The sequence below is a fragment of the Vipera ursinii genome, assembly GCF_947247035.1.
Source record: "Vipera ursinii genome assembly, chromosome: 1".
NCBI classification, from domain to species: domain Eukaryota; kingdom Metazoa; phylum Chordata; class Lepidosauria; order Squamata; family Viperidae; genus Vipera; species Vipera ursinii.
The window spans coordinates 296127182-296143542 of record NC_139512.1 but is presented as its reverse complement, the minus strand read 5'-3'; the positions used below and the strand labels follow the sequence as shown (position 1 = coordinate 296143542).

The 16361-nt window shown below is 37.9% G+C and overlaps 1 protein-coding gene across 1 annotated transcript in view; it reads right to left on the bottom strand.

Moving 5' to 3' along the window:
- CMTR1 (cap methyltransferase 1) overlaps positions 1-16361 on the bottom strand; it is a 53976-nt gene that overhangs the window by 8575 nt on the left and 29040 nt on the right. Inside the window, exons 12-23 of the mRNA XM_083349337.1 lie at positions 15804-15936; positions 15011-15190; positions 13725-13781; positions 12851-12908; positions 11146-11214; positions 9921-10052; positions 9266-9388; positions 7919-8010; positions 7499-7567; positions 6498-6545; positions 5128-5240; positions 4937-5045 (exon numbers count right to left, since the gene is read on the bottom strand). Coding sequence (XP_083205463.1) covers positions 4937-5045; positions 5128-5240; positions 6498-6545; positions 7499-7567; positions 7919-8010; positions 9266-9388; positions 9921-10052; positions 11146-11214; positions 12851-12908; positions 13725-13781; positions 15011-15190; positions 15804-15936 — 1183 coding nt within the window. The remainder of the gene's footprint in view (positions 1-4936; positions 5046-5127; positions 5241-6497; positions 6546-7498; positions 7568-7918; positions 8011-9265; positions 9389-9920; positions 10053-11145; positions 11215-12850; positions 12909-13724; positions 13782-15010; positions 15191-15803; positions 15937-16361) is intronic.

The window sequence follows — 16361 nt, the reverse complement described above, 5'->3', positions numbered from 1 at the left end:
TCCAATTTATCCCAACAACGACTATAAAGAACAGATTGGGCTGAAAGATAATGAATGGCATGAAGTCACCCCTGGAAGCTTCATTTACTATGGGTCTCCCTGGTCCTAATCTAACAGCTAAAATACCACTGGCATTGATTGCAAGTATAAAGACACCCCCCCCCCCAATCACGAACATTTCTAATTTCTCAAAAGTACCAGGGCAAATGCATCATGGACTATCAAGTTAAATCAGAGGGGCCCACTCTTGCAGGGCCTACGGACAAACTCTTTGAGGAAAATATAAGCACAATTACTTAAGGACTATTATGAGAGTTGGCTCACTTACAGAACTATTGTTACCGTAAACAGGATAAGCAAATGGTAACGCTAAGTATGATTAGCCTGAAATATAAAAATGCTCATCTGAAACCTGATGTTCTGATCCAAAAGAATGCCTGCCAATTTCTCAGAAGATGAAACGCTCCTTCTGCAAACAGCACTCTATTTTTACACTAGCCAATTCAAATTTATTTCTCCCTCTGCCAGGGCCTTTCCAGCATCTCCAAAGGAAATGTTCAGGCGGTCCACAGTCTTACTTTCTAGTGCTTCACACAATTAGATTGACTTGAGTCAATAATATATTTTGTGGCATTATCTTTACATTTCCCCATGAAAGTCCAGTTAGCAGGGGAGGGAGGGGAAATCTGCCCTCAACTGCAAAGTGGAAATGTCTATTTTAAGCTGGATTTGCCAACTTAGAGCAGTCAGTATCTAATCAAATGTGGATAAATTTTTGTCTTTGCTCTGTCAAGCACCTTAATTAAATGTCTAACTTCACCTAGATCAAATATTCTGCAATCAGAAGGACTGCTACTACAAAGGCACCCTAACTAGACATAGAAGATAAAATACCAGAAACTGTTTTATTTTTATATCAAGTCAGAACATAGATGGATGGGATGATAGCCCAAACATAGAAATCGAGAATGTTAAAGGAGCTGGCAAAGGAAATGAAGCAAACTCACAAGAATATATAAAAATGGTTCACACAGAAAGATCTGACAAAATAAATGCAGTCAGAACTATAAAAAAAAGGTAAAGGTTCCCCCGCACATGCGTGCTAGTCGTTTCCGACTCTAGGGGCCGGTGCTCATCTCTGTTTCAAAGCCGAAGAGCCAGCGCTTGTCCGAGGACGTCTCCGTGGTCATGTGGCCAGCATGACTAGACGCCAAAGGCGCACGGAACGCTGTTACCTTCCCACCGGAGTGGTCCCTATTTTTCTACTTGCATTTTGACGTGCTTTCGAACTGCTAGGTTGGCAGAAGCTGGGACGAGTAACAGGCGCTCACTCTGCTACGCGGCACTCGGGATTCGACCTGCCAAACTGCCGACCTTCTGATCGACAAGCTCAGCATCCTAACCCACTGAGCCACTGCGTCGGAACTATAGCAATGTGTAAATGCAGAAGTTTGATACATACTTAAACATGTGTGTGCTCATGCATGCACACCTGTCCCGTATTTTAAACCATCTTACTGAATAAGTGCTCCAGACCTCAGATTCTCTTGACTTGAGACTACTGTCAAATTGATAAAAACCAAGCACCTCATAGCAAGAAATTACAGCCAGGCCCAACAATTACTAGTATTTAATATTCACAGTCTATTTATTTACAGTATTTTAAAGAGATTGATTATTGGATTCAAAACATTGTGTCAAGAACATATATCAGTGTCTAATTATAAACACACTAAAGCTCACATGATAATGAAATGCATCCATTACTAAAATCAAACTCAGAATAATTCAAAAAGCTTCCTTTTATTAACAAAGTACTATCAGAAAAAGTATTCAGTGTGATGATAAAATAAAGAGGAAAGTTTGTACAAAACATTATTTACTGTACTTAGCAAAGAAAAGAGGCTCAAAGGATTCACAATATCTTGTCAAAATTCATCACTAAAAGAGGAGGAAAGCTATAAACAAATCAGGGATTTCACAAATCTTGGCAGTCTTGGATGTGAGAACTACATGCACCTTCATTAAAAAGAGAAACTAAAGTAAGAATGAAATATTTACTATGCTACCCTTCCATCCATCCAGTTACCCCTTTAAATGTTTTTTCCCAATATTCTTTTAATTTAAAAAATGGGATGCTGCAATACTGCAAAGATAAACATTAATATTTAGGATCATGTTTCTTGGAAAAAGTGCATCTGAATCTGTAAATAAAAGGGGGGGCAGCTGCATCTCACTGTTCTGTTTGAAAGCACACCCATCTGCACACTTTCTACATAACAAAAAGCATGATGAAAACCTAGAAGTGATAGCAGGAAACAAGATGGTACATAAGTGAAAGTTTTATGACTATCCATAATCATGATGGCAAACTATCTCCACTCCCACTCCAAATAATAGCAATTTTAGAAGCGCGCCCTCACCACATGAAGTGTTAATACCACTTTACAATGCCACTTTACAATATGAGCCAGCAGTGTACTGCAGCTGCCAAAACAGCCAACACAGTGCTAGGCTGCATTAACAGAGGGATAGAATCAAGATCATGTGAAGTGTTAATACCACTTTATAACGCCTTGGTAAGGCTACACTTGGAATACTGCATCCAGTTTTGGTCACCATGATGTTGAGTCTCTAGAAAGAGTACAGAGAAGAGCAACAAAGATGATTAGGGGACTGGAGGCTAAAACATATAGGGAACGGTTGCTGGAATTGGGTATGTCTAGTTTAATGAAGAGAAGGGTGAGGGGGGACATGATAGCAGTGTTCCAATATCTCAGGGGCTGCCACAAAGAAAAGGGAGCCAAGCTATTCTCCAAAGCACCTGAGGGCAGGACAAGAAGCAACGGATGGAAACTAATCAAGGAGAGAAGCAACCTAGAACTAAGAAGAAATTTCCTGACAGTTAGAACAATTAATCAGTGGAACAACCTGCCTGCAGAAGCTGTAAATGCTCCAACACTGGACGTTTTTAAGAAGAGACTGGACAACAATTTGTCTGAAATGATATAGGATTTCCTGCCTGAGCAGGGTGGGGTTGGACTAGAGGACCTCCAAGGTCCCAACATTATTGTTATTGTTGTTGCTGTTGTTGTTATTTTATTATTGTTGTTGTTGTCATGTTCTCAAGATGTCAAAAGTGTAAATATCAACTAAAAGATTTCTTGTCCCTGGCATGGCATACAAAGTGGGCAGAATGGCAAAGACTGGTTGGAAAGAGATGAGAAAAATTGCAAATTAGGCGCTAGTAAAATTGTTTGAACTATTTTGAGAAAATGGAGAAAAAAAGTTCTTACATTCTTACAGAAATTCACATGAGAGATTCAGGAAGAAGCCCCAAGTTACAGAGTAAGGAAATGGAAGAAAGATAATACAGAGAAACAGAGAAAGTTTCATCAGAAAGCTATGAATGAGAGAAGCATCTCTGAGAAATAAATTTGTACATCTCTAGCCTTCCTTTATGACACAAAAGCTTGGCAGAGGAAAGTGAATGGTTGAGCACACTTCTTACAGAAAGCAGTTGGAAATTTAAAGGAAGTCCACAAGATCAAAGACTGTCTTCTCAAAAGAACCTCAGGCAAGTAAATCGAAACAAGTTTTTCCAAAAATATAAAACAGAAAGGTTGTGAAGGAAAGTGATCACAGCTGACTGAGGGCTACAGAAGCTTCACAAATTTAAGATCATAAAGGATGAGTTTGGTTGTTGGAATGTTCACATCTTTGATAGAATTGTGTCCTCTCAAGTACTGATCAGGGGAAGAGATTTTTCTAAAAAAAAGTCTCTCCCAACGAAATGATGAATTAAGCTTAATCAAGCTGGGAAAGACACATCCCATATCCATTTCCAAAATATAGACTGAATTTATTTAGGCCAAGCTGTAAAACAATCTGTACTTCACAATGTTGTCTGCAAAATATCTTTAATGTGTCATCAGATGCAGAAAGTCATTTACAACTACAAAAAAAGTTCAGACATCCAAGATGGTTCTCTGATAGGAAGAATTATTGTAATTCAAGCCTAGGAAAGAAGCAAGGAAAGAGCTATGAATTAAAATATAATGTAATCCCATTATAAATTATAAACAAAATAAAAATGGAGCTTATTTATAAATGATATAAAGTAACTAAAACAGTTGATGCAAATGCAAATAGCAAATGCGATAGATGGTAAAATATGTAACAAACTAGATCTGGACTTGTAAGCCAAAGAAATTTGCTACAGTTCATTTAAGAAATTAGAAATGAACAATAATGAACTGCCTTCTTAGTTCTCCCTTAGTCTGAGGACTTCAAATTCACAACTCACTCCCTTTGACCAGCAGGTTAGTTGCAGGACCCAGGACAGAAACAAACCTTTCTGCTTGGAATAATGAATTACTAATGCATGTCTCTACTTTTGGCTTATATAATGTAAATATTTTTATTTGCTAAAGATATAAGCATCCAAAATTCCCAACCACTGCCAGAAGTGCTGATACAACTGTCTTCTCTTGGACTATTCCTACACTTGGAAACCAATTTCTGGTTTCCCATTCTTTAAATGAAAATCTAAATTACGTTTAATGTGCAATTTTTGTGAGAAATAAATTACCCAATCCCCATGTGAATTCTGCTTCACCTTTTTTTTCCTGTCATAAAAGGAGGAAAGCTGACAAGAATGCAGGATCCAAGTAGGCATCTGTACCGGAATCTAAAATATCTCGCCAGGATTTATCAGACCAAACAAATTTGGTCGACAAGGAATACAATGCCTTGGAAAGCCATATTGGTTCAGAATTGTCTAATGGGTTTTTATTTGCTTTCATTGTTTTTAAAAATTAGTACACACATTACAGAACAGAAGGGAAAATAAAATAAATAAAAAGTTCTAATGTGACGCTGCATCTAGCTTCCCCCTCCTGGATGAATTGCTACTATTTGCAAATTCAATACTCACTGAAATGGTGCTACAGACTCTGGAGGCAGTTCGTATGTGGCTTTCTGTGTTGCCTTATTGTAGAAAAACTTTCTGTTACAGGTTTTGCTGCGTGCCATTGTCCAGGGCTCTTTGAAGGAAACCAAGAAGATTAAATCAAAAACAAAAGAGAACTATTATATCAGATTTTGCATGACTAGAAATTGATTTACCGCTGACAGTCCGAACGATGTACAATCCAAAAGGTACAAAATGCCTGTCATCACGACCGGTGTAGGATAGCCGTGGAATTCCACCTGAGCTCTTGATAACCTTCATTTCTAACCTAAGTTACCAAACATATGAAGAGAGAGAGAGAAAGAAAGAATGAGAAACAATCATAGAAGCTCTGAGAGTCAATATGACTTGCTAGCAGGTAAAGAGGACTTGGACAAAGAGATCTAGTTTAAATTCTTGTTCAATACAAATTCAGTGTTGGCCAAATCAATACAATACCGTAGCTCTCTATCAGAAATAGTGATTTATCTCAGACAGATGCTGTAAAAATGAAGAAATTATAAGATGTTTGGATCACAATTTTTGTATGAAGCTTGGTACCCATTTTTTAAAAATGTAGAATTCTACTCTCCTCCAAGAATTAAGAGCCATGGTGGCACAGTGGTTAGAGTGCAGTACTGCAGGTTACTTCTGCTGACTGCCAGCTGCCAGCAGTTTGGCAATTCGATTGGCTCAAGGTGGACGCAGGCTTCCATCCTTCCGAGGTCGGTAAAATGAAGACCCAGATTGTTGGGGACAATATGCTGACTCTGTAAACTGCTTAGAGAGGGCTGTAAAGCACTGTGAAGCGGTATGTAAGTCTAAGTGCTAATGCTATTACTATTACTATTGGAGTCCTGCCCATAACATTATGGTACACCTTCCAACTTCAACATGAAATCCTGTGATAAATATGGCTGCTGGCTGGGTATTCTGAAGCCTCAAGAACTGCAGAGCTAATAGAAATAATTTGAAGTGTGCAGTTTGAGGAAATAAGTTTCTCATCCATTTCCAGAGGTTGGTAGAACCTTGAGGCCATTACATTCATCGGAGGTTGGCGAAATGCCCGCAAAGGCTTTGAATGAGGTATTGAGGGACTCAGAATATTATAAAGCATAATAAGCATAAAAACTATGAGGGGAACTAAGGTCAAATTCTTCCATGAATCTCTGCCATAAAGGAAATTCATAGCTTACAAGATGTAAAGTGATGAGGAATGTTGATGAAACATTTTTTAGCCCTAACTATGACTGCATACAGGTTACACTGTATGCAGCCTTTTTCCAATAGGTAAGCATCTATCCCACTCTTGTTTTAGGCAAAAGTGATATCGTCATATCAAACTGCGGTTGGTTTTTTTTTAACCGTATTGATTTGGCAACAAGGAATACGTGATTTTCCTTCCAATATACAGTCTATACATTTTCTTTTTTCTACAGGCTGATCAATTAGAACTTAATAATACTGCTTTCCCAAACAGAAGCAGAATTCTGAGTTTTCAATCTGCAAATTAAACTATTTTTTTAAAAAAAATCTGAGAACTTACCTGAGAAAGATCTTTTCCATATCCTCTAGCCTGTACACTTCCTTCACTCTGTGGAAGAAAATTAGTAAGCTGGATATGTAGGCTCCAATCAATAACTGTATCTAGACTTCCTATAAGCTCCTTATAGAAAGAGCTGGGAAGAAGCTACGGAACGTTTGCTGAGTATTTTCAATACCTTGCCCTTTAAGCATATGATGACCCCACAGAAAATGAGAAACTGTGGCCTTTGTGATTAAGGAGAAAAGACTCAAAAAGACTAAAAAAACAATATATAGTATACCACAAAGAGTAATTGCATATAGTTTTTAAATATTGTTTCACTCTCAAGATCATTACAGAATTGAATCTATAGATCTAAAACATGGTTGGACTGCGACAACACCCATCATCCATTTGGTAATTCCAGATAGCAAAGTCAAACAATTCTGCTGAGCGTGAAACCAACTTAACCTTGCCCCCAATGGCTGCTAAATCAGAAAAATGCAGAATTATTTGTGTAGAGAAAATTAAAGCTGGCTTTTTGAAAGTCTGTTCCAGAGTTATACAATATATGCTAAATAAAAATCATAAACGGGCTTGCTTTTGGGGGAGATGCCTTGGAGTCAGTGTGGACTGCACAAGTGCCTTGACGCATCCCTGTAGCGTCCTTGGCAAAGATTTTTCAGAAGTAGTTTGCCACTGCCTGCTTCCTAGGGCTGAGAGAGAGGGACTGGCCAGAAGTCACACAGTTGACTTTGTGCCTAAGGTGGGACTAAAACTCACCCCGTTTCTAGCCTGATGTTTTAACCTCTACACCAAATATGCTTTTTCTTCCAGGAGTAAAATGTTTATTTCCAATGTGAGAAAATCCTCCCAAAGTGCTGGAAAAGCCTTCTCGGAAGGCCAACCCCATCTGTACCCTTTGTCATTGTCCAATGGTAATAGAGTATGTCAAAATTCTACTCATTATACGTCATCCTCGTAACCTCAAAGCCAAGAAAAATCCAAGAGGACTTGTTCACCTGATGGGGCTCATATCTGGGCGGCTCGGTTTAGAGACAGCTTTCACAAACTTTTCTGCCAGCTGAATTCTGCAATCAAAAAGAGAGATTTATACATGGCAGAGTATTGGAAACAACTATTAGTAGAATTTATATGAGAATTTTCTGCAGTGTCTGCTGGGCAGATATTCCCAAAACAAACATTAAAAAATGATTGGATTTAATAATTCAAGCCTCTTTTGCAGAAAGGTGATTAGTTGTTACCTAGTCTTCTTTCCTACAGGCATGTCTCCTTTGATAAAATGGACAAAAAGAAAACACAAAGGTTTGCTACAAATACTGATCTGAAGAATTGTCTTGAACAAAGCAGATGAAAAGTCAAAAGGAGCCCCACTATCCCACAAATATATTTATGCAACAGTCTACCCTAACTCTACTTACCGCTGATTGAAATGCTGTTCTCTAACATCACTGCCATTCAGCACCAAAGCATCCAGGATGTGAATGGCATTGATTTTTCGCTGGGCTTTGCCCTAGAAAGAAAGGGAATTAGGAACATCTCAGAGTGCTACTCTTTGCAAAAGAAAAAGAAAAAGAAAAAAAGGCATGTCTGCATATAGCAGTAGTCCTCATGAGTGACCACAGTTTATTAATCTAAAATTTAATATTTTTCAGTTTGGACCAATATGCAGATTTTCAGGCAGAGTGATAGACTTTAGTTCAACTGGAAGATACTCAGAATAGAATGCAGTAAGTTAGGATCAGAAATTCAGTCATTAAGTGAAACCGTAACAATGCTTAATCTTACTTCAGGGTTTTTTTTCTTTACAAACCTGCAAAAGTCATAAATGCAAGGATTGGTCATAAAGTTATTTCTCATCACTGTCATAACTGCGAACAGTTGCTGTATGAGCCAGTTGCTAAGTGAGGTCTACTTGCATTCAATCTCATTGTTTATTTCAGTAAGATTAAATAGCGGAAATTTTAATCAAAAGATGCCCCTATCAATTTCTCCCCCACTACCTTCTATAAACCTTGAGGTGGAAAGTAATTTTAATCTTCTGACTGGCTTTTATATTTTTTTTTTCCTTTTTATTGATGTTTTATTTTATGGTGTGGCTTTGGATTTACAGAAAAGCTTAAGAGTCAATGAAGTTATTTCTCTAGAATTATCATGCCTGCAAATGCAAAACCACTCTGTCTTGGAAGTATGCAATCTGAATCTTTTCAGCCTCCAGCCACTGGGTCAACACTTCAACCACCTCACCTCTTTGGCCCAGGGATAAGAAACATTACGGAGTTTTTCTCTGAGACTCCCTCTGCTTTTCAACTATGCGGTGCTTATTTTAGGGATTATACTACAGGCCTTAAGTTTTTGATGTTTTTCCTACATCAAAAAAGTGGAAATACTGTATTTTTTGCTATGGTGGCCACAGTTAGTCTGCTTTCAGCCAACGTTTCTCAACCTCAGCAACTGTTACATATGTGGATTTCAGCTCCCTTAGTTGCCTGCTAGCACGCTGGAATTGCAGTCTATGCATCTTAAAGCTGCTGAGTTTGAGAAACTCCTAGCCAAACATAAGAGATCTTTTTTTCCGTCAAGGGCTAGATCTCCTGAGGGACACTTTACTGAGAGCTGCACAGTGGTTATAAATGGGGCCAGCAGAAATATTGGTTAGGGACTATGCCTTTGCTCTCTTCTCCTCTATCTTTTCATCCATCACACTATTCAGGGAAGGAAAGGAGCCAAAAACATTTTCGAAAGAAAAATTTCTGAAGGTCATCAACCTCTCCTTTCAGCTCAGGAACAATTTCCACAGAAAGAAGTGTATCCCGTGGCAGTTCTATCTTCAAGTCCAGTTTGGTCCAGCGATCTGATTGGCGACCAAGCCATGTGTATATCTGAAACTTCTGCATATAAGCAAAAAAGGAGGCAGACAGATTAGAGACAGAAGCAGTGCGCTGAAGAAACCACATGCTCTCAAACAGTTTGTAGTATTAACAGGTGAGAGAAATGTGCATCCAAACTAGGAAGATGTTTTAAGAAGGATATGAAACAGATATTATTAGGAAAGAGGATAAACAGTTTTCAGTTTACTTAACAAGCCTCTCTTAACTATTCCCAAAAATGTGAGACTTAATTTCACATAAGAAATATTAATTATTGCAACCAAACGTTGATGAAATGAGCAGATGTATTTCATCAATTTATGAAACAAAATTTTCATTTATCTCCACAATGACAAGGAGAATCCACTGGTCAAACTATCTTTTCATTCATTTTGGCTGTCTTTGAGTCAGTGTTGACTCCTGGTGACCCGTTGGACAACCAGAAAGAAAAAAATAAAAAATCTAAACAAATTCCATCTTACAAATTCCATCTTACTTAAAATATACTATTTCACCTACTGATAATTAACCAATATATTTAATTATCACATACCCCTAATGACAGAAGGAACCTCTGCTCACTTCCCGATACCATGCATCTGTAATCCAGCACTGGTCGAATTTTGTCCAAAGTTTTTGAGTTGAGAGGAGTTGGTTTATAACTAAAGATCTCTATGTTAGTACCCTAAAGCAAAATTGAAAGAGACAGAAAGAAAGATAATTCCACGGTTTATTTCAATATGGTGACCTCCAGAGATCTGATCTGTAACTTTCATCAATCACGTCTACTGAGCAAGCTGGCCAAGCATAATGAGAGCATCTGAAAACGACTTAAGTGGAGGAAAGTAAAAGGCTAAATCTGTTGTGATTCAGGGTCAGCCTGTGGGTTCAGCAGTTGGGTCGGACGACTCAGAGGAGGAGGGGGGTGTTTAAGAGCTTGCTGAGGGGGTTGGAGAGCTTGCTGAGGGGGTTGGAGAGCTTGCTGATGAGAGCCCTCAGCCAGGCCCCTCCCACCTGGTCACGACGGAAACCCAGCTGTGTGAGCCTGACAGTGTGGATGACGATGACCCACAGCTGGCCCTGTTCAAGGACGCCCGACGCAGGAGGCAGTCAATCAGGAGTAAACAGAGGAAGGCAATGGGGCACCTCGGAAGGAGGCAGAGAGAAGCCACGCCCTGAACTATATAAAAGGGGAATGCGTGGGAGGGCTGGTTTGCTGAAGGCAACCGCTTGAATAGTTCCTGTTTCATAGCTCCTGTTTCATGGTTGGTGTCTTGTTTTGCTCTGTTTTATGTTAATAAATTTGGCAGGCTTAATTCCAGCCTCTTGCCATTTGTAAAGGGGTTGTCCCTGCCTTTTCTGCAGGGCCGGTAGCAGGCTGGTACAGAACAAAATCTATGACTGGCATTAAAATACATCACTATGCTTTATGTACTGAGATAACACAATGTGCTACATTCAGAACCTATCAGCACGATAAATGTGTATCAGCCTGCCTATCTTAGCATCAAATAACTTCCATTAAGCTTGTTCTTTCTATATATCCCCTTTCCTATAGTTTTAGAAAAGGTCCAACCAATCGCACCTGACCATGGTGTCTAACTGAAAGCCTTTCACAGTGCCTTTCAAGCAGCAGCTTTACTGTTAACCAAAGAACAGCTGACCATTAAGTCTTGCCAGGTTATTTTTTTTTAATCTTTGCTTTCTACGATGGCACCACACAGGGCATGAATGCCCTCTGAACACCTCAACCCAGAAAGTGGGGCAGAAAATCTTACTTGAGTTAGTTCGTAGAATTTCGTCAAGGGATCAGAAGAGGATGGAGCAATTCGAGCTTGGTCTGGAATCTAGAAAGATTAGTTAGTTAGTTTAAAATTATAAATTACCTACATTTCCATGACTTTTATATTATGTAAGGGGGGGGAAAGCAAAGCATTTTACTATAAAGAAAAAAAACATTAGACAATTTTATCCTTGTAGATGCTATTGTTGAATCAAAAAAATTCCTTTTCCACATATATTTTTATCTTCTCAATCCTCCTTCCTCATGAATCCCACACAAAGAACAGTGGGAATTTTCTGTTATAATAAGCTACCTGCGTGGCCTTTGTCCATGCCTGCAAATTATCCAAAAGAATTAGGCAGTTCATTTAAACGTGAATGAGAATGAGAGTTCCTTTTCAAATCAATAAAATACCTTTCATGCAATACACCGCTAGCCTATAAAACATGCGGCAATAAAAATCCCCCAAATCCAAGATCCATGTAGAGAAACCATCCTGCAATGAAACTATTAGTTCCCTTCAACTATTAGTAGTAAACTATATTTAATTCTGCTGCATTATTTACTCTGTAATTTCAGTGAATATTTATTATATTTGGGGGGGGAAATACCCCGTAGAAAATATTTCAAACCTAAAATGTTTCAGAGATCTTTGCAAATTCTCAGCTAGCAATCTCAATTTGGAGCTATCATAACAATATCAAGATATTTTTTCTTACTCTGAGTTAATTAGTTGAGAAAACATTGTATTGTGATTCCTTGCTTATAATTGCATTTTTTCTAGATCAATGACAGGTTTTTTTTAAATCAGGTGACAAAACTGTTGCCATAATAACTGCATCATTCAGGATGGCAAAATATGTGCTGTGATTACAGTTGTGGGGTAAGTTAGATGGCAATTTTATTTTCGCTTCCTTTCTCCTAAAAACAAGGGATATATATTCCATGTCTCTCCATCATCTTTTTGGTCAGCTGGGCCAGCCAGCAGTTTTTCTTCTTCAACAATGAGTGCCGACCACCCATCCAGAGCTCCAGGAGCAAGAAATAGCAATCTCTGCAGCCTGTGCTTTTTGTATACAGAACTGGGTCTCTCTTACTCTCACAGAGACTAGCAGAGCAAGCTGCCATCTGAAGAAGAAGCAGGATTATCGATTCAGAGATGAAATGCTATAATTTTAACTTCCCAAGTCTTCTCTAGAGTGATAGGAGTAAAAGAAGAGTAACTCGCAAAAGGATGAGACTTTGCCTGTAAAATAGTAACTTCCAGCAGTGTTTCAGACATATATGTTTAATATTTTTTAACTTTTGTATTCTTGTATTTTTTATATCTCTGCTCTGTTCATCGCCCTGAGTCCTTCGGGAGAAGGGCGGTATATAAATAAAATTATATTATTATTATTATTATTATTATTAAGGAGGATTGCGTCAGCTGGATGAAGCTGACAATAGAACTAGTTTAAACAAATAATAGTGCCAGACTAGGTCAATTTGAACCTGCAATGTTATTAACAATTGACGTCATCTGGTTGCGAAGAGTCATCCTGAGCCTAGCTCTTGACCTTCTAAAGACAAAAGAATCCGTTCTGATAGAAAATATATGATGTTCTTATTTGGAATGCAGAAGCCTAGTTCTTAGGTTAAGAAAGTTGACAACCACAAAATACAGTGGGTGTAATATTTTGCTTCTTTGTCTTACTCACCCCCCAAAGTCGGAGGCACTCTTTTCGGATATCAGCCTGACGTGCTTCATTCAAAGTCCTAAAAGAATATATAAGTGTCTGTATCTTCCACCAAAAAAGATAGTTCAGGTTCTTTTTATCCCATCTACTCAATGATAACTTATTACTATCCATTCATCTAGTCACTGAGTCACATTGCTTGAGTTGGGTGACCTTATGAGTAATAAATAATACATAAAAAAACAGCACAGGTGTCCTCAACTTACAACTGGTTGCTTAGCAACCATTTGACGTTACAGCTGACCTACCTTGGGCTATTTATGACTCAGATTCAAACTTCCAACAGTTACCACCACCACCACCACCTCCCCACAGCTACATGACTGAACTTCGGACACTTGACAACACAGCCACTTTTTACCACCATCATGACTTACGACCATGATGGACAGACTCCATTATGGTCATAATTTGATGACTACCTGTAGTTTTTGAAACCCAATGCTGCCTCACATATAAACCTGTTTCCCTATTAGTATGGCATTCTTGCTTTTGAAAAAATTCAATCTATAGTAGCTCAAATAAGAAAAAGCCAACCTACCATATTACAGATTTGGGCCATAAAAAACACTGCTTCTACTGAAGGAAAATCAATAGGACAAATTTAGTGACAACACACTAGGTAGGGCCCAGTGACTTGAAAGACAATAAAATCCTACTAATTTAAATCAGTCCCACTGTAATCATACTATGGCTAAATTTGTACCTTACCACTACAAATGAAAATTATATTCATGTGACTAACTACGCATCTCAAATAATCCACACATTAATTTCCAGTAAAATCCTTAACTATAGTTTTGTAGAACACTTTGAAAATATCAAATCTACTTACGTGTCTTGAACAAAGGCATGAATTTTGGCCAGGGCTTTAATCTGAACAGCACAGAGTCTGCAAGAGAAAACAGGTCTATTCTAAAGCATTCAGAAGAACCTGTTAAATGAAAGTCTTATGAATCAAAATATGGATAAAAAAAATAAGAGGCATAACAAAAATAAAACATTTACTGTACATTTGTACCACATTATAACAAAACACACCACACTGATACTGTTAGAAATTGAGGAGCATTTCATTTACACTTTTTGCCCATGACAATTTTTCATTGGGTGAAATAAAAGAAAACCGAAAATTAATAGCCAGGTTTCTAGTGATTACTGGAGTTCTTATCACAACAGGGATACCTGCACCTCCAAAGAGCTGAAGCCAATGCTTTAGGCAGCAAAATAGTAGCACCTCTCTGTTATTTATTAACGCAGAACCTTTCTTTGGGCTGTCACAGAAGCAAGAAAGAAGACTTGGTGACTTTAACGCAGAAAACTAGAAAAACAAAGGGTCTACTCTCACGAGTACAGACGGGTGTTTGAAGCATTTCTTTCCAATCATTTTCAAGTGTGCACACGGGACACAATCAGCCTCCCAAAAACTTGGGTTAGCCTAGCCTCAGTAAGGAATCGGATATAATATTCTATTTCACAACTTGCCTTTTGCCAAACATACACAATGACTTAGGCTTCTTTAGCTTAAGAAAAAAATGAGTCTTGGAAAAGCGATATCTTGCCTATGATATCAGAATGGAAGACTAAATTTGGAGAAAATGCTGCAACTGAGAGTATATATGCACAACAGAAGTTTAACTAATTCAAGCAGGAGTGACTCCCTTATAGACAATATATTATAAAGCAAGGCAGATCTGGATACCTGGAACGTGTTTTTCAGGGCTCCAATAGAAACTAACAACATCTACTAATGCTTGGTGTAAAGTTCTACTATCTAATCTGTGGCCAGCGATTAGGGATACAAACAGAAGGGGATGGGAGAATAATTAAAAAGTGTTTTATCTTTTTTCACTGTGTTTTAAAATTCAGACATAGAGTCTTCTTCATATCATATTTCTTTTTTAACTTTCTTTGCATTTTATTACTTGCTTTTTGTATCTTATAAAGTATGTTGTTATGTAAACTTATTAAATTTAAAAAGATATTCAGTGAAGTAACTGATAATTTTCAGACAGCAAAAATACTTGGTAAAATCAATGGCAAAAAGAGTGCCACTGTGCAGACAAAATCCTTTATTTTTTCCTGCAGATAGTTTTTTTTTCTCTCAATGTATTAACCCACCTTTTATTTGAGTGGATCATATAGTCATAGAAATCATGATCGCCTCTGATGACTTCCAAAGGAACAACAAGATTAACATCTTGTTCAGAGTTGCGTAGCTGGTTGATTTTGATGTTCACTGTGAAAAGATAGTCTCTCACTTCTTCAATTCCAGCTTTTAAGCCACGGCATATTACATACCTGTAAAGGCACAAAAGACTTTTTTCCTTGTTTTTTGTGGGTGTTTTTTTTACACAATGGTTAATACTTTTTTGCTAGATTATAAGCTAAACCCATGCATATATGCTTCTGAAGAAACATAGATCATGCTATTAGAAACGTACAGTATTTCCTGTAGTCTAGAGTTTTTGAAGGACAATGAACCCAGAATCATCTAATGCTTTCTCTGACCTTGCTATTTTTCCAAACTATCTGCAACTGACAGGGGAAAAAAACTGCATGAACTAACAGTGGGTTCTGATCAATTGTAGATTGTGGTTATTTTGTCCCATTCATACTTTAATATGCCACCAAATATTAAGCTATCATAGATGATTGAAACATTTCCTACATGATTACTAATATATATCATTTTTAAAAAGTTTGGTGGCAAATAAAAAAAATAGTCTTACCCAGTGTCCCTTGTCTCCCCCTCAACTACCTTGCATAGTTCCTTCTCTTTCTCTGATTCCAAGAATGGAAAATTCACAGCCAAAACCAGTCATAAAACATGTGTCAAGATTACAACTACAGCCGATCTTTTATCACTGTTTCCTCATTCAAAAAGATTGCCTTCACAGTTCTCACATCTCACCTTTCTGAATTTGCAGGACGGCTTGTCACAGGTTTGAAAATTGACAGACGTTCAAAACAGCAATACAACAAATACACAAGGCCAACACTGAACGGTGTGAATAAGTCAAAGGTTTTGCAGAGAAAGTGCCCTCCTGGAGGAAAAAAAAACAATGAAAAGAGAAAAACACATACTATTTTTATATTCCATCTTTCCATCAAGAAATTGAGTTTATCTTTCTGAAACCTAAATGAAATCAAGACAAGAATGCTCTGGCTGTAGCTCCCTAATGAGTTTGGGCTCATCAAAGAACTGAGTGTATGTTTTCTCATTCTGTCCCAGGCTTTATTAGATATCCATCTGCTACATAATTTATCATAGCAATAAAACCTTACCCACAGACATCTTGAAAAATTAAATTGTGAAGATTTTGATGAGCTGGTGGTAGTCAAGGCCATTGCACAAATCCAATTGTGTCCTTTTTTGTTTCATGCAACCCTGGTTCAGGCATATCTTGTTCAGCTCTCATTTGGATTACTGCAATGCACTCTACATGGGGCTACTCTTTTAACACATTCA